The 18,866-nt window shown below is 47.2% G+C and overlaps 1 protein-coding gene across 1 annotated transcript in view; it reads left to right on the top strand.

Moving 5' to 3' along the window:
• Positions 1 to 17,572, top strand: part of tead4 (TEA domain transcription factor 4) — a gene marked incomplete at its 3' end in the record, with an annotated part of 43,052 nt that extends 25,480 nt beyond the window's left edge. Inside the window, exons 4-11 of the mRNA XM_083663120.1 lie at positions 2,072 to 2,206; positions 2,674 to 2,717; positions 5,201 to 5,262; positions 5,380 to 5,510; positions 7,116 to 7,289; positions 13,575 to 13,715; positions 14,734 to 14,886; positions 17,459 to 17,572. Coding sequence (XP_083519246.1) covers positions 2,072 to 2,206; positions 2,674 to 2,717; positions 5,201 to 5,262; positions 5,380 to 5,510; positions 7,116 to 7,289; positions 13,575 to 13,715; positions 14,734 to 14,886; positions 17,459 to 17,572 — 954 coding nt within the window. The remainder of the gene's footprint in view (positions 1 to 2,071; positions 2,207 to 2,673; positions 2,718 to 5,200; positions 5,263 to 5,379; positions 5,511 to 7,115; positions 7,290 to 13,574; positions 13,716 to 14,733; positions 14,887 to 17,458) is intronic.
• Between the last annotated feature and the right edge of the window lie 1,294 nt (positions 17,573 to 18,866).

Here is an 18,866-nt window from a genome sequence, read left to right on the forward strand (position 1 = left end):
CTCAATAAAGGTTTCCCCGTGTGGTCGGGGCGAGCGCTTACACATCCCTGTCGCCCCAGTACTTTCTCAGTTTACATTTCTCATCCGCACACACACACACCGCCGCGAGCGCGCACACACACAGACGCACACACACAGACGCACACACACACCGACGCGAGTGCACGCACACACACACGCACACACACACACACACACACACACACACACACACACACACACACACACACAGCAGGCGACGCTCCCTCACCTTGGACAGTGGCCATGATGAGGCTTCAGCTGGCAGACCTCGGCGCGGTCACAGGGTTGGTCTTTCTGACAGGCCTTTTTTAAATACGTCTTTGGTGTAACTGAGAACCCCACCACATGGTACCCCCCATATTTCAGCTATGCCCTTGTGTTGGCCAGTTCCGGGAAGAAGAATGCACCCATGTGGCCTTGCCCGTCCGGGCTGGGCGGCAAGTGCTTGTAGTCCCCGGGCGGCGGTTTGGAAACTGCTGAAGTGGTGGATTCAAAGACAAGAGGGATATCACTTTACTAGATAGGATTATAGAATAGATGTTTCTTATACCGTCTGGCCATGCGCACTCTTTTCTTGTTAGCATTCGGCAATTCTGTTAGCATTAGCGTTGGTATATTAACATATCAGCCGGGTTGCCTGTCTTGTCTTCCAGACAGTATGACCTCTGACAGAAGCGACTTGTCAACACTGGCTTGCCCTTGCCAAAGCAATAAACTTAACTCTTGACCCAAAGGCCCTTGACTGCAATCTGACCTTCTGTCCGGCCCTCTGCTGGCAGGCAGGGGTATATACACCCATGATGCAAGCCGGCCTCAGCCCCTCGTTTCCCATGTACGGCTCGACTTGTGTTACCGCTGAAGTGGGCCGCTGACTTACATGGAGCCTGAACAGTTACCTTTAGTGTAACTCTGTCTGCCTGTCCACCCGTTCTACTATCAATCACCTCATTCAATGGAAAGGAATTGCTTCAAAATGTCCCCATTCGATGGGGTGGAGTTGTACAATCTCTACAACCCAGTTTCTCTGGGGTTGTAGAGATTACTTGCAAAACCCCATTTAATGGATAGGATTCTCCGTTGGCTCTTCTCTCAACCACCCTGCCCACCTCTGCAGGCATGGGGAGGGTCTGCTTGGACCCCTGTGTCCTTAGGTTTAGGCATGGGGGATGGGAGAGGTTAGGGTTAGGGGTGGGAGAGGTTAGGTTTAGGCATGGGGGGTGGGAGAGGTTAGGTTTAGGCATGGGGGGTGGGAGAGGTTAGGTTTAGGGTTAGGGGTGGGAGAGGTTAGGATTAGGCATGGGGGGTTGGAGAGGTTAGGTTTAGGCTTAGGGGTGGGAGAGGTTAGGTTTAGGCATGGGGGTGGGAGAGGTTAGGTTTAGGCATGGGGGTGGGAGAGGTTAGGTTTAGGCATGGGGGTGGGAGAGGTTAGGGTTAGGGGGTGGGAGAGGTTAGGGTCTGGGTTAGGATTAGGCATGGGGCATGGGAGAGGCTTGGAGGGGTCTCCGGAGACGACCCCCGAGGGTCTCGAACCCTCCGTTCGGCCCCCAGACCCTCCGTTCAGCCGGCAGACCCCCCGAAGCGACCCCAGGACCTCCACAGGGTCCTGCGGCCCACCCAGGCCTCGGAGACCCCAGGTTTATCCATTGAATGGGGTTTTGCAAGTAATCTCTACAACCCAGAGAAACTGGGTTGTAGAGATTGTACAACTCCACCCCATAGAATGGGGACATTTTGAAGCAATTCAATGAGGTGATTCATCTGTCTGTCTGTCTGCCTGTCTGTCTGTCTGTCTGTCTGCCTGTCTGTCTGTCTGTCTGTCTGTCTGCCTGTCTGTCTGTCTGTCTGTCTGCCTGTCTGTCTGTCTGTCTGTCTGTCTGTCTGTCTGTCTGTCTGTCTGTCTGTCTGTCTGTCTGTCTGCCTGTCTGTCTGCCTGTCTGCCTGTCTGTCTGCCTGTCTGTCTGTCTGTCTGTCTGTCTGTCTGCCTGTCTGTCTGCCTGTCTGTCTGTCTGTCTGTCTGTCTGTCTGCCTGTCTGTCTGTCTCTCTCTGTAGGACCAGGCTGCTAAAGACAAGGCCCTCCAGAGTATGGCCACCATGTCGTCAGCCCAGATCATCTCAGCCACGGCCTTCCAGAACAAGATGGCTCTCCAGGGCCTGTCCAGGCCAGGCTACCCCCCTGCTGGTGGGGTGAGTCTGTGCACTCACGTCCAGTCCCACGTCGGTCATATCTGAGGACCTGACGGTGTCTCCTTCACCACCTTATCCATACAGCATCAGGCTGAAAGGCTGAGCTAGGAGACACCTTTATAAAACGACTTCATCCTTGATTTCATCATATGTTTTACAACATTTCAACTGGTTAAATTATAACTTTAACTCATTTATGGATACATTGGATAATTATAAATATTGGTTTTATCTTTAATATGTCACAGAAAAATGGTCAAAGTCAATGGGAACTGCAGATTTTGGACAACTTTGGCTTGAAATTGGTCGAGAATCTTTTATACATTTGCGTCCGCTCAGTGGTCCTGCTTTGAGATGCACAGCAAACAGCCATTATGTGTGATAATGATGTTAGGTCAGCAGTGTGTATGTGTGATAATGATGTTAGGTCAGCAGTGTGTATAATAGTCTCTTTTCCCCCCTGACAGTTTTGGCACGGAGCTCTTCCAGGACAGCCTGGAGGTCCTGAAGAGTGAGTCGCCATTTTTCAACCTTCTCTCTCATGGTGCTATCACTTATTTCTAATACCATCTGGTTATTTTGTACATGGCGTAAAATGAATGGACAAATAAATGGATGAATTTCAGAACAGCTAAGAAGAAAACACTTGCTGTATTGCTCTCCCACCTGCATCTTCAGAGGTCAGGCGGTCCAGTTAGTGTGTGAGATGGAGTCAGTTAGTGTGTGAGATGGGGCCAGTTAGTGTGTGTGAGGTGGGGTCAGTTAGTGTGTGAGGTGGGGCCAGTTAGTGTGTGAGGTGGGGCCAGTTAGTGTGTGAGATGGGGTCAGTTATTGTGTGAGGTGGGGTCAGTTAGTGTGTGAGGTGGGATCAGTTAGTGTGTGAGGTGGGGTCAGTTAGTGTGTGAGGTGGGGCCAGTTAGTGTGTGAGGTGGGGTCAATTAGTGTGTGAGGTGGGGTGGGGTCAGTTAGTGTGTGAGGTGGGGTCAGTTAGTGCGTGAGATGGGGTCAGTTAGTGTGTGTGAGGTGGGGTCAGTTAGTGTGTGAGGTGGGGTCAGTTAGTGTGTGAGATGGGGTCAGTTAGTGTGTGTGAGGTGGGGTCAGTTAGTGTGTGAGGTGGGGTCAGTTAGTGTGTGTGTGAGGTGGGGTCAGTTAGTGTGTGAGGTGGGGTCAGTTAGTGTGTGTGATGGGGTCAGTTAGTGTGTGTGAGGTGGGGTCAGTTAGTGTGTGAGGTGGGGTCAGTTAGTGTGTGTGAGGTGGGGTCAGTTAGTGTGTGAGGTGGGGTCAGTTTGTGTGTGAGGTGGGGTCAGTTAGTGTGTGAGATGGGGTCAGTTAGTGTGTGAGGTGGGGTCAGTTAGTGTGCGTGAGGTGGGGTCAGTTAGTGTGTGAGGTGGGGTCAGTTAGTGTGTGTGAGGTGGGGTCAGTTAGTGTGTGAGGTGGGGCCAGTTAGTGTGTGAGGTGGGGTCAGTTAGTGTGTGAGGTGGGGTCAGTTAGTGTGTGTGAGGTGGGGTCAGTTAGTGTGTGAGGTGGGGTCAGTCAGTGTGTGAGGTGGGGTCAGTTAGTGTGTGAGGTGCGGTCAGTAAGTGTGTGAGGTGGGGTCAGTTAGTGTGTGTGAGATGGGGTCAGTTAGTGTGTGTGAGGTGGGGTCAGTTAGTGTGTGAGGTGGGGTCAGTTAGTGTGTGTGAGGTGGGGTCAGTTAATGTGTGTGAGGTGGGGTCAGGTAGTGTGTGAGATGGGGTCAGTTAGTGTGTGAGGTCGGTGGGGTCAGTTAGTGTGTGGGATGGGGTCAGTTAGTGTGTGAGGTGGGGTCAGTTAGTGTGTGTGAGGTGGGGTCAGTTAGTGTGTGAGGTGGGGTCAGTTAGTGTGTGAGATGGGGTCAGTTAGTGTGTGAGGTGGGGTCAGTTAGTGCGTGATATGAGGTCAGTTAGTGTGTGAGGTGGGAGCAGTTAGTGTGTGAGGTGGGGTCAGTTAGTGTGTGAGATGAGGTCAGTTAGTGTGTGAGGTGGGGTCAGTTAGTGTGTGAGGTGGGGTCAGTTAGTGTGTAAGATGGGGTCAGTTAGTGTGTGAGGTGGGGTCAGTTAGTGTGTGAGGTGGGGTCAGTTAGTGTGTAAGATGGGGTCAGTTAGTGTGTGAGGTGGGGTCAGTTCGTGTGTGAGGTGGGGTCAGTTCGTGTGTGAGGTGGGGTCAGTTAGTGTGTGAGGTGGGGTCAGTTAGTGTGTAAGATGGGGTCAGTTAGTGTGTGAGGTGGGGTCAGTTAGTGTGTGAGGTGGGGTCAGTTAGTGTGTAAGATGGGGTCAGTTAGTGTGTGAGGTGGGGTCAGTTCGTGTGTGAGGTGGGGTCAGTTCGTGTGTGAGGTGGGGTCAGTTAGTGTGTGAGGTGGGGTCAGTTAGTGTGTGAGGTGGGGTCAATTTGTGTGTGAGTTGGGGTCAGTTAGTGCGTGAGGTCAGGTCAGTTAGTGTGGTCAGTTAGTGTGTGAGGTGGGGTCAGTTTGTGTGTGAGATGGGGTCAGTTAGTGTGTGTGAAATGGGGTCAGTTAGTGTGTGAGGTGGGGTCAGTTAGTGTGTGTGAGGTGGGGTCAGTTAGTGCGTGAGGTGGGGTCAGTTAGTGTGTGTGAGGTGGGGTCAGTTAGTGTGTGAGATGGGGTCAGTTAGTGTGTGTGTCAGGTGGGGTCAGTTAGTGTGTGAGGTGGGGTCAGTTAGTGTGTGAGGTGGGGTCAGTTTGTGCATGAGGTGGGGTCAGTTAGTGTGCGTGAGGTGGGGTCAGTTAGTGTGTGTGAGGTGGGGTCAGTTAGTGTGTCAGGTGGGGTCAGTTAGTGTGTGTGAGGTGGGGTCAGTTAGTGTGTGAGGTGGGGTCAGTTAGTGTGTGAGGTGGGGTCAGTTAGTGTGTGAGGTGGGGTCAGTTAGTGTGTGAGGTGGGGTCAGTTAGTGTGTGAGATGGGGTCACGAGGGCGAGGCAATGTCTAACATGCCTCCCTTCTCTTCTGTCTTGTCTCCCCAGCATTAAACCCTTCTCCCAGCAGAGTTATGCCATGCAAGCGTCTGGCCCGCCCCCCATAACAGGTGGGTTCTCTTGCCTGGTTTGTGACTCACACAAAGCTCAGAGAAATAGCTGCAATTTCCTTCAGTTCAGTCACACACATCCACACTCACACACGTGCTACCCTCTCTCACCTCCAGGGTACGAAAGCACCGCGGGGCTGTCCATGTCGCCCGGCGCCCCCCCCTGGCAGGGTCGGAATATTGCCAGCTCCAAGCTCCGCATGCTGGAGTTCTCCGCCTTCCTGGAGCAACCTCAGGACCCAGATACTGTGAGTGGACTGGACTGGAGGCGGCATATAGCCCAATCGATAGTGTCACCTGGGACATGATCCCACACACACACAATGTTAGCAAATATTTTAATTTGCTTAGAACTGCTGAGTTATCTGCCAACCCTGCTGAAAGAACCAGCTCAGACCAGCATCAGACCAGACCAGCATAAGCCAGCAAAGAAATCCATGCTGGTCTATGCTGTTTTTTTCAGCAGGGAATAAAGATGTTTTTTGTTTTCTGTTTTTTGACAGGGACAATGGACAGTCAGAAACTGTCCCAGACTTAGCTAGGAAGCAAAATTTCATCTGCAGTCCCTGGGCCCCTAGATGATACAAGGACAATCAAAAACACAATAAAACAGTTACAATGTAAATCTGATACACATGCATGTACATAATCTACGGTAATTTAAGTAAAAAAGCATAAAATACAACACCAACAAAATAAAGAAATAAATAAAAGATGCACTGTTTAGCATTTGTTCTTAATGATTACATGATTGTTGGAATTTCAGCCATGATTTTAGTTGTTGAAGACGGCTATGAGGCTATCATCAAGTGATACAACACAAATAGCTTTTCAACCCATAGCAAGTTGGTTAAAGCTCTTCTAAACACCTGGTCGGATAGGTTTTTCTTTGATGTGTTTTACGCCTCCGGCCGCAGCAACAGTGCTTTGTTTGGTATAAATAAAACGTAGTGGTTAGCATGAGCAGCGATAGCCACCACGGCTGAACAGACCAACAGCAATAGGCTACAAGCTCAAACAACCCAACAACAATTCTAGGAAAAAAGACGTCGCACTGCTATAGCATTATTTAACAAACCAAGTGATGACCACCAGAAATGACTGCTTACATGACCAAAGATAAAATAAATAAATAAATAAATAAATAAATAAATAAATAAATAAATAAATAAATAAATAAATAAATAAATAAATAAATAAATAAATAAGGATATCTCAGTTGACCACTTTAATCACAGATCACAATAAATGACAGGATCTTGTCTTGTGCCACTGGTGTTGAAGCATATTAACAACCTGACAGCACATAGGCTACTAACACTCAATGGAACAAAGACAAGCTGTATCCCATGATTATAGATGCTGCAAGTGGGAGGAAACGGGGGATACATTTGGGGGATTTGAAGCACCAGGGGGGGTCCTTCAGTCTGGCACGGGGGATACTGTCATGCATCAGGGTGGGAAGCCCAGTGTGACAGATGGCCTAGAGTTCCTAGCCATGCCCCTGGTGGTGGTAGAGTTCCTAGCCATGCCCCTGGTGGTGGTAGAGTTCCTAGCCATGCCCCTGGTGGTGGTAGAGTTCCTAGCCATGCCCCTGGTGGTGGTAGAGTTCCTAGCCATGCCCCTGGTGGTGGTAGAGTTCCTAGCCATGCCCCTGGTGGTGGTAGAGTTCCTAGCCATGCCCCTGGTGGTGGCAGAGTTCCTAGCCATGCCCCTGGTGGTGGTAGAGTTCCTAGCCATGCCCCTGGTGGTGGCAGAGTTCCTAGCCATGCCCCTGGTGGTGGTAGCCAACTGGACATTGAACATGTTTGGCTCCGGTCACGCCCTCACATCCACTTCTGCCTGTCCCCCAGTTTAACAAGCACCTGTTTGTGCACATCGGCCAGTCCAACCCCAGCTACAGCGACCCCTACCTGGAGGCGGTGGACATCAGGCAGATCTACGACAAGTTCCCCGAGAAGAAGGGAGGCTTGAAGGAGCTGTTTGACAAAGGGCCGCACAACGCCTTCTTCCTCGTCAAGTTCTGGGTAAGGCCGTGCGTTTGAATCCCGTGCAGTTCGGCTTTTAAGTGCAGCTCAGTTCAAAGCTGATATGTGTGCTATGTTTCATACAGCATCAATGCATTTAGACATGAAGGTGAAGCGAGAGCACAGTGAATTCTCTTGTTAATGTTTTGTAGCACCTGTTGGCTGTTAATGGCCTCTGGTGTTAACTGTGTTGCGATAGCTTAAGTATTGGAGTTAAGGGAACTTAGGGGCGATTTAGAGATAAAATGAATAGAAAGTCATTGAGCCAAAGGCCTGAACGGGCTTTAACTGCTGGCAAAGAAGGCATTGCAGCGCAGTATGCATTTAGGTGTGCGTGTTTTGGTGTGTGTGTGTGTGTGTGTGTGTGTGTGTGTGTGCGTGCGTGTGCGCGCGCGCGCGTGCGTGTTTGCATGCGTGTGTATGTGTGTGTGTGTGTGCGTGCGTGCGTGCGCGCGCGTGCATGTTTGCATGCGTGTGTTTGTGTGTACGTGTGTGTGTGTGTGTGTGCGTGTGTGTGTACGTGTGTGTGCGTGTGTGTGTGTGTGTGCGTGTGTGTGTGTGTGTGTGTGTGTGTGGCAGCAGCCTTGGGGAGAGTGGCAGGGCTGATCTTTCACTGGGGAAATGTGAGCCCAGGCACCTGTCCCCTTGCTATTACACTGAGCCCAGCCCACACACACCCCACTTATTTATAGATTAGCCCCCCCACACACACACACACACACCACCACCACCACCTCCAACTCACCCCTACACACACACACACACACACACACTCACACACACACACACACACTCGCACGCACGCACGCACACACACACACACACACACGCGCGCGAGAGTAAAGGAGGATGAGAACAACTTACTGTAAGAGGACGACTGGGGAATGAAGGTGGATGGAGGAGAGGGAGGGCCATGGGGAACGAGGGATGAAGATAGTGTTGATAAGAGAGGAGATATGCAGGTCAGGGTGATAGAGAGATAAGAGAGGAGAAGAGAGATGAGAGAGGAGTTATGATAAGAGATAAGAGATGATAAGATAAGAGTTATGATAAGAGAGGAGATATGCAGGTCAGGGTGATAGAGAGATAAGAGAGGAGAAGAGAGATGAGAGAGGAGATCTGATAAGAGATAAGAGATGATAAGATAAGAGTTATGCAGGTCAGAGGCAGAGCCATATAATAGAAGAGTTCTGACATCTCCATTCACTCCAATGGACCAGTTTTTTTCCAGGAAGTAGAAAGTGGAACTCTTGAGTAAAAAAAGCAGCACTGTCGAGTTGCAGCAAAATAGACAGTTTGTGTTGTACTTTGAAAGGTTTTTTCATCCCTTGAATCAAATTGTACATTATCAGCTTTATTTTAGCATGCAAAAAGTAGCGCGAGACCCATTCCTGGCTGTTCATTGGCTAATGAGTCTCGCATTTTGGTCCTCCGCTGACGCCACTCTCTTACTAGAGGACACTAGTCAGAGGGATAGAGAGATAAGAGAGGAGATGAGAGATGAGAGAGATGATGTGATAAGAGAGGAGATATGCACGTCAGGGAGATGAAAAGGGATGGGCACAAAAAAGAGGTAGAGAGAGAGCACAGAGGAGAGGAGGTGTGTGGGGCGGTCAGATAGAGAGGGTGTAATTGGATGCGTCCACTTTGTCCATCTAATCTGATCTGGCCACCTCACTTTACCTCAGGACAAGACCTTTGGTATTTGCATCACGCACCACATCATGTAGTAGGCCTACACACACACACCTACACTAACACACCTTTACAAACCTCAAACATTTTCACGTCAAGGACCCCTAAACTGACACAAACACAGAACCCCATTTGATAAGATTTTGTCCCAGGCTGGCTCACCCATCGGATAGGATTTCTTTTGCTTTTAGATGTTTCCAGAAGATGTATGAAACCCTTAACCAAAATACATTATGTCATTGTGTTACTTATGGATGGAATTATAGTGAAAATAAATTATTCCCCTTCTCTGCTGGGGACCCCCTGGTAGGGATGTCACGATACTAGAATTTCTACCTCGATACCGATACCCAAGAAAATATCGATACTCGATACCATTTTCGATAACAACACATAACACATCAAGAGGCACAAAAAATTAACAAAGACAGATGAATGGACAGATGCACGCTTCTCCATAATCTCTAGACCTGATAAAACTCATTAAAAACGTTGCACTTACACAGCAGATTAGCCCTGCTGTAGTCATCAGCCTATCAGAAGACTTTTATCTTGTTGAAGCAACAGATACCCACCAATGACGGGGAGGGAGAAATCAGTGGTATGTTTGATTTTTCATTAAGAGAAAGCACTGCTGATATTGATACAGTTGCAAATTAATATTGTATCCGTTTCAAATTTTTTGTATTGATACTTATCGATACTATCGATACCTGTTGCAAATGAGTATTGTATCCGTTTCAAATTTTTAGCATTGACTTTTATCGATATTATCGATACTTTTGACAACCCTACTCCCTGGAACCCCCTCAAGGACCCCTGGGTGTCCCCGGAGCCCACTTTGAGAACCACTGAACTAAGCAACACAGAGCCACCATTGACATCTGGTATTACAGATCGCATTTTAATGCCAGGTGTAAATGGGGTCATAGAGCCTGAAACTTAGGCACCTCCTAAATAGAAGACCTCAGTTGTTCTAGTTTGACGAGCGAGAGCCGTGTTAAGATCGTTAAGATTGTGAAACTCAGTCGCCTACAGATTTCAACATCGACTTTGCTTTACATTTGTACTATGAGCAGCTCCACGGGGTAAAATGGCTACAAAGGGAATAGGCCTGGCAGTGTTAGTTAGGGAGAATTAATTAAAACAACTGTATTCAACAAAGTCTAAATTCTTTGAAAAGCTGGAGCTAATAAGCCAATCAGAGCATGGCTACTGCATCTGCTGACTGCATTGGCCAGTGAGTAGCTAAACTCCATCAGGGACTCAACTAGCTTAGCTACTATAGCATGTTAGCTAAAAAAGATACATTATTAAGCAACCGGCTAACTATCTCTAGAAATTCAAAGAAAAGCAACTACTGTATTAGCCAACTAGTCCAGATCCTAAGCTAACTGAGTCGAGTGTTAAAGGAACACTCCGCCCATTTTCAACCAGCTTTGTATCATTATAACATCAGTAGTATATCAGAAAACTGTAAACGGTTTTGAAGTCTGTCATTTCATTTGACAGTTATTGAGTGTTAAAGTGTGTTAATAACTCAAATCAACTCTCAATAACTGTCAAACTATTCATCATTCATCTAGTTTGACAGTTATTGAGAGTTGATTTGAGTTAATGAGTTATTCATTTATTAATTAATAACTGTCAAATTAAATGACAGACTTCAAAACAGTTTACAGTTTTCTGATATACTACTACTGATAACTATAATACAAGATAAACCACCATACAAAGCTGGTTGAAAATGGGCAGAGTGTTCCTTTAAGTCAGCTACTTGCGGGGGGGAATGGCAATGTGTTAGGGATGCAGTGACCACAGAAATGCTCTGGTGGGCGCTGCAGGGGGTTGTTGACAATTGTTGTCAACAACAGTTGTTCCAATGTGTCAAATTATGTGGAGTTGAGGGCCACTGGTGACAAATTCAGGATGTCTTCCACGCTCCCAAGACTGTGAATGTCACATTCAAAGTGGCCCCAGATGGCCTTGTACTGTGTGCGAGGCAGTACAAGGCCTGGTACTGTCTCTGCGAGGCGTTAGGTTTCCCCGCATGGTCCCCGAATGTCACATTATTTATTGTGCACTGCGGAGATAAAAGACATTGGTGAGTGACACCAACGCATTGGAAGCGCTCGTCATCTCCAGTCAGAAGCAGCTGGTGAGAGCCATGGCATTTGATGCAGGGGGCGAGAGAGGTCCAACTATATGTCATAATGAAAGAGAGAGAGAGAGAGAGAGAGACACAGAGAGTGTGAAGAGGTGGAGATAGCAAGAGGATCCAAGTCATCCATCAATCTGTATTTCTCTCCTCATTCATGTCAGAGCCCTGTGGACCGCGCCGGTCATGACATGTGCAACTCGCGGCGCAGCAAAACGAGCTCATAACACTGTCCCCTTCCCCTCAGTGCGTTCATCTTCTCTTATCCCATTCCCCAGGGGGTCCTCCTCCTCCCGTTCTCGAGGCATCCGACAAAACACAGAAATGACAAAACACAGAAATGCAGCAAGCAAAGCGGCAGCTGGGCATTTCAACAGCCGCGCTGGCTGTGTGAAAAGAGATGCTCAGGGCACCCTACAAATAAGCAAAATGAAATCCTCGACACATCTGAAAACGCGCTAACCTTATTTACGGGCATCATAAAGGACTATCTGATGTTACCGCGGTGACGCAGGCGTCTGGCAGGTCATGACTCGGGGGTGTCCCGAGGCTCAGGTTGGCATGGCGACGGTGACAGGCGGTTGGCCCGCCTCCAAAGCTATGGCATTCTAGATTGAATTTCCAGCAAACCCCCCCCCCCCCCCCCCCCCCCCCTGTCGTCCACTGGCTGCCCTGCCCCGCTCTTCACCTCCCCCGCCCCCCGCGCACCCCGCCAGCGCCTGTGGCCCTGTCCTAACGGATTGTCTCGCGCCTTTGAAGTGCCGAGGGAATCCGATTTGAGCCGGCCCTGCTAAATTGTTACACAGCCGGCCCTCCACACCGTGATCTAATCAGCCAATCAGCGCTGTTGATTGTAATTGGATGAATTCCCTCGCAGGCCCGTTAGGGAAGCAGGGAAACGGCGGTTCGGGGAGGGTCACCGGGGGCCCCGGGGACGAAGACAAATAGAGGAATTACAGGGGAGCCCAGGGATGAAGACGAAGGGGGCGATGAAGAGATGAGGAGAGGCTGAGCGGTGTCTCAATGGCCCATTAGGAGACAAGGGCCTGACAGGGGGGAAAGGTAAAGCAAAGCCGGCTGTCTGATGAAGGAGACGGCACCTCAGTCTGATATAAGATCAGATTACACCAGAGAGAGGAGCAGCAATGGGCGAACCTGCATCTGCCTGGTGATGAAGAATGAGTAGGATCAAATGTTTTGGTGTTACAGCGTACGAAACACACACACACACACACACACACACACACACACACACACACACACACACACACACACAAACACGTGTACACACACAAAAGCGCACACAGCATCTTGGGAATGCGGAGGCTGGCTTCACAGCCTTAGACTAGGTCAACAGGGGTCTGGGTATTGGATGCTTCGTGGCTTTACAGAGAATCACTTTCAGGCCTTCTCGAGTCGTCACACTCTTTGGCAATACATACATCTTTGTCAAGCCGACACACGTCTGCTGAGATGTGTTCTGTGAGCCTCATGGCATTATGATAAAGATTGGAGTTATTCTTGCATATCCTCAAGATCATCCACAGCAGTTTAGTTATAGTCACAGCTGATATGATGCTGTAAAACAGATGTGTGTCCATTTAAGGGGTGTACGGCTTTATTTTTTTTATATATTTAACTTTTTTTTTATTATATATATACAGGGGGGAGTCTCACTGAGAGCAATGCTCTCTTTTTCAGGAGTGCCCTGTTCACATTCACGCATGCATTCACACCTGGAAGCTGACCAGTACAACCACAGTCTGATCTGTTGGCCACTGACCAGCTCCACTGGAGCAGTTGGCGTTAAGGGCCTTGCTCAAGGGCACCTCAGTGGTGGTAATGAGGGAGGGGCAAGCGCTGCCTTTTCACTTTCCCCAGCCAGATTTATCCTGCCGGTCCCGGGGATTGAACCGACGACCTTCCGGTCACAAGCTCGCTTCTCTAACCGTTGAGCCACCACTGCACATCTGATAAGAAGGGGTACATAATACCACGTTCAGACCAACGGCCAGGGTCAGACCAGGGTTACTTGACCCATGTCAACTGTTCTTTTGTCAAGTCACACCCAAGTCAGTCAACATGGGGTTAATCCCTGGTCATGACATTTCAGATAGGACCCAAGTCACAACCGAGATGCATAAAGAGATACATAACAATAATTAGCACAGTATTAGCAACTGAAAATGAAATCAACCCTTGTCCAACAGCTGGGCTGCTCAGGTAATCCTTTCATATTCAAAATCAACCTGGGAATAGCCCTGGGTGGACCGTGTGAACGGGCTATAAGTTAGTTGAGAAAATATGCCAATTGAACTACAGTGAGTACAGTGCTGCCATGCCTTTCCCAATTACACTGCTAGGCTTCAGAGGGACATGTGTTTGGAGGAGAAGTTGAACCTGACACGTCACCTTTCTCTCTTGGCCTCTAGGCGGACCTCAGTGCCAACCTGCAGGATGACAGCAGCTTCTTCTATGGTGTTTCCAGTCAGTATGAGAGCTCTGAGAACATGATCATCACCTCATCCACCAAGGTCTGCTCCTTCGGCAAGCAGGTGGTGGAGAAGGTGGAGGTGAGAGGAGGGAATGCTCGGCACTGGGATTTATCAAGGACATTTTTGTTTGTTGTAGAAGACCCCTTCTGAATTATTACTGCAGACAAAAGTATTAGGATGATGATGATGATTATTATAATAATAATAATAATTATTATTATTATTATTATTATTATTATTATTATTATTATTATTATTATTATTTTTTTTACCATACCTCTTGGATTGGATTTGGAGCCAAAGTGCAGCAGTAATTCAGCAACCATGCAGTACATTGGGCTTCACATTTATGTGTTGGGGGAAAAAAAACACAAAATGTTTTGAGATTGTAGAGTTCCTGCTATTATCAGCACTAGAGAATATACAGCATGTGGGCCACAATTCAAAAGATTTGCATCACTGAGTGCCGGACAGATGTGTGTTTCTTCAACATTAAGAGGTCACGACCGCCATCATCACCCTAAAGAGTGAGGAACTGCCAGCTGTGGAGATGGATTCCCGGTCAATTACCAGTGATCTGTGGTCAGCACTCTGACGTGATTCACAAGTCTCCTCAGCATGACTCACTGCTATGCTTCCCGTTAACTAGACACAATACTAGCCCCGCCCCAACCCAACCCTGATGGATTAGACAATACACACACACACACACACACACACACACACACACACACACACAAACACACACCACACACATATCCGTAGGTAGAGCCATCTGCTACAGAAGGCCACATGATGATATTTAATGGCTTTCTCATTTGATTATGGTTGTCATGAGAAATATGTTTATTGTCATATCTGGTATGCCATACGCTGCATTACCCTATATCATATTACATATATTACAGCTTATCACATCGATGTTCATATTCAATGTATTAAATTGAGTTTCGGGTGGAATACATTATTTCCCCGTTTGCTTACATTGGATTTCACATTTAATCCTCTAATGCGATTAATTTCTTTCTCCAGCATGGTATATATGTTGTGATATATTGTACAGAACGCTGTGACCGTGTGTTGTATCTGTCCCTAGACGGAGTATGCGCGGTTTGAGAATGGCCGTTATGTGTTCAGGATCCACCGTTCGCCATTATGTGAATACATGATCAACTTCATCCACAAGTTGAAACACCTGCCGGAGAAGTACATGATGAACAGTGTACTGGAGAACTTCACTATCCTGCAGGTACGCTCAGGAATCAGGAATGAGGAATATCCATTAGGGCGTTCAGATATTATTTGAGATAGTTGGGCATTCTGTTTAAGAGTAAATACCACTTTAGAAAGCCTGATTGTTTTTCTATAAACCCTAATATAATAGATAAGTTATGCCAGTAATGCAACTGAGGAATGTAAACACCTTATCACATTTACTGTTGGTTTTCACAGACTGTATTAGCTCTGTTTCCATAGTTATATTCTGTTCATTCATTTATACAGGGATATTTGTGATAAGGATATTTTGGGATATCAGATCATGTCTACATTATGTACTCATTATTCTTCATTGTTCACATTGTTCTATCCATACCGTACCGTTGTTGGTGATAACGCTCGGGGCACGAGGATGACATTTGCTTGAATATTATTTCCATTGATTTCAAAGTGCATTTTGTCGACATTGCACCTTTCTGAAGTGTGCGAAACAGCAACACTTAAAAAAAAAGAATAATGAATATGGTTGAACTGTGATATTCCATATAGATAATCATGATAGACCATTACCAGTGGGTGGCAATTTTGGATTGCCTGTGAACAGTAAACTTGGCTAGCATTCTACAGCGTTAAAACATTTCCAAACGTCCGTTCTGTGTGGCGAGTTGGGCTTTTCTGAATGAGCCGGTGTGCTTCCCAGAGAGCGGAGACGGACAGGCGAGTGAATAGAATGGAGTGTGTCGTGTCGCCATGGTAACAAAGTGGTCCTCAACTCCAGGGTTCAAAGACATTGGCATTCCTACTGGCCAGGACACAATGACCATATTGAGCCCACACTGACTATTACATGGCAGCATGTCATTATGTCTCTCAATGGGCTGATTTAGCTCATATTAACCACGGACAGGGAATACACAGATGTGCATACACACACACACACGCACGCACGCGCGCACACACCTACACACACACACACACACACACACACACACACACACACACACACACACACACACACACACCAGAGACCACAGATATACAGATACACAGACTTCACATTGCAAGGCTGAGCACATTGTGTTGGTGATATGCTTCATGTAACAAGTGCTCCATTCAGGGATGCGGGGAGCAGTTGGGGGAGCAGTTGGGGGAGCAGTTGGGGGAGCAGTTGGGGGAGCAGTTGAGCATAATGAATTGATGAAGGTTGTATGCTTGTTTTATGCTTGTTGCATTGCCACACTGTTCTCGAAAAGATTATGCTACACATTGTGCTCTGTTTCGAGATAGAGATGATCTTTGTGTGTAGAGTCAATAGGGCCAGAAAACTCTGATTATTAATGTCTGACCATGTTATTGTGTTATGTAGTATTTTAGGTGACTATATGGTAGCTCAGTGTATGCATGCATCTATGCATTACCATAGGACTTATTATATCGGACGTAGGACAACAGAGGATCCTGTGGTATGATGAACTCAAAATGCATATTTATTTGGGGTTTCCAGGGTCTTTAGGTGTTTAATGTCACAGTACATTTTGTACAGCAACAAAATTCCAAGGCACATGGAAATGTGTATGCTGTTTAAGATAGCGGAATATAACGAGCTGCTGGCAAGGAGCTAATTGCATTATCGTTGAGAGCGGAAAAATACAACCATGAGTTGTCATCATTCGATGTTAATGAAAGTAATGTACTATGTTTTTGCTTGGCATTGCTGTTCTTTACATTTGAGCGAGATTTCAAGGCACACACAAACTTTGTCCATTGGATGATTTGGTACCGCAGCTGAAAACCACCGCTAACAAAAAATATAGTATTTCTTTGTACAACCGTATCGTGTGAGCTCGAAAGTGTGGTCTGAATGACGACCCTCCCACTCTCCTGGCGCTGTGAGCCTGGTGGTTGCCAGGTGGGTTGTAAAAAATAATTATTTTGTTTTGTTAATAATTTATTACCTAAAAACTAAGGACTAAACAACACAAACTACTGCAAAACGAACAGCACAAAACAGGTACACACAGGTGAGGAAAGAATGGTTTGTGTACACCAGGCCCAGGTTCATCCATCAGCCTACTGACCCTAGTCTCTTAGAACAGACGAGTTGGCTTCCGCAATTTTCAAATGCTTCCGCCATACCGTCTGTAATTCGTGGGGGAGAATCATGCACCAACCGGAATGGGAAGCAGAAAGGCGGGTCTTCCGCTCATTAGTTCAATCAGAATTTTTTTAAGGCGGGTCTTCCGCTCATTAGTCCAATCAGAATTTTTTTTTGTGGACACACGTGTCGTGATTGGTCGGATTTTGTCGAACTTCCTTCCAGTCTGAAGGTTTTTTTCCCAACTTCCTTGTGCATGTTCTGGGGGTGTAACGTACAGACTGTTTAGCTGCATTCGCCGGATGTAGATGAGACAGTCTGTTTTAAGAGACTATACCGACCCCAGCCACCAGGCTCCTGAAGACGGGGGCCAGGAGAGTGGGGGGGGGTCATCAAAGAGGTTAAACTGCATTTCACAAATCAAATTGTGGGTACAACACTGAGGTTAGGGGAAAAGGTTGACTCTCCACTACATCGCTGAACGGGCCCATCTGTTGTGTCTCTACAGGTGGTGACGAACAGGGACACGCTGGAGACCCTGCTGTGTATAGCCTACGTCTTCGAGGTGTCCACCAGCGAGCACGGGGCACAGCACCACATCTACAGGCTAGTCAAAGACTGACCACAGTCTCATGGTTGGAACTTCTCTACACTATAGACCCCATTGTAGCACCTCAATGAGCAACAACAACAACACTACACAATGGACTACTTCCTCCGTAAGCTGAAAGCTGAAACCGTACAAGTCCCACGTCAGGACCCAGAGAAGCACTGGCTGCCTCAGCGTGCCCAGCGACACTACTGTTGAACACCAGCGACACCACTGTTGAAGAGGTGGATTTGGGACTGTGGAACCTGAAACAGGCTTCGTGTGAATAGAGAGAGAAGAAGAGGACCATGGTATTACTGTGGTCTCTATACCAAAGGAGCCAATAGCCAACAAGACGTTGCATGAGAAAGTTGTCGTTGGTGGTGTTTTTCATCTCATTTTACTATAGTGCTTGTTTTGATTTAGATTCCTTACACACTTGCATGTGCAGGGGTAGCCTGACTCTGCCAGACGGCGGCGGTATTGTGTTCACACAAGCCCCATCTGGCGGCGTCAGGTTAGTGCAGGCGATGTTTGCTACAGACTTCTGTGTCAATGGTTTGGCTGCCCAAGGCTGCCATCTAGTGACTTAAATGGAAATAACAGTGGAAAAGAAAGTCTAAAGTAGACTGGGGGGAGGTGGGGGGGGGGGGGAATCCCCCATTTGCACATCCATAAAAAAAAACACTGTTTTTGGTGCCAAACTTTACTGTTATTTTAGCAACATAATGATGTACAGTGCCACATCCATCTCCTCTAAACAAAGTTATAAAAAGAATAAGAGGCTAAAATGATGATTAGAAAGCGTTGTTATTGTATTGACTTTGTTTGATGTTTAATGTTCAATGTTTCTTGTATCGTCTTACGGTTTTTGATTGAAAATCTGACTACAACAAAAGGCACATAATAACACTGCTAACTTGAAGCAGATTTGAATCTGTAAGCTGCTTACAGAGTGTTGTCTGTAACTGTAACTTGCCCTGGAGTGTCAGATGAAAATACAAGTGTTTCTTTACATAACTTGTCTGTTGCTGGATTTTGCATTCTGTCAAGTTTGTTGCGAGTCATTGTGACATGGTATGGCTCTGATGTGCCTGTATTACTTTACAAGTTATTACTTGTAAGGTAAGGTTGTAAGGTTTACACTATGTACTCAATCTTATCAAGTGTGCAGGGTTTTATCTGCTCACGTGGTTTGTCTGATTCAGTGGTGCAGTGGCCACTCGATACCAAAGCTTAGTCACTCTTTGGCTTGGAGTTGCCACAGATGGAGATGTGAGCTGGCGCTACTACATCGGTCGGTGGCCAAGTCTCAAAATAGAACTTT

The sequence above is a fragment of the Poromitra crassiceps genome (genome assembly GCF_964638095.1).
Source record: "Poromitra crassiceps genome assembly, chromosome: 30".
NCBI lineage: Eukaryota > Metazoa > Chordata > Actinopteri > Beryciformes > Melamphaidae > Poromitra > Poromitra crassiceps.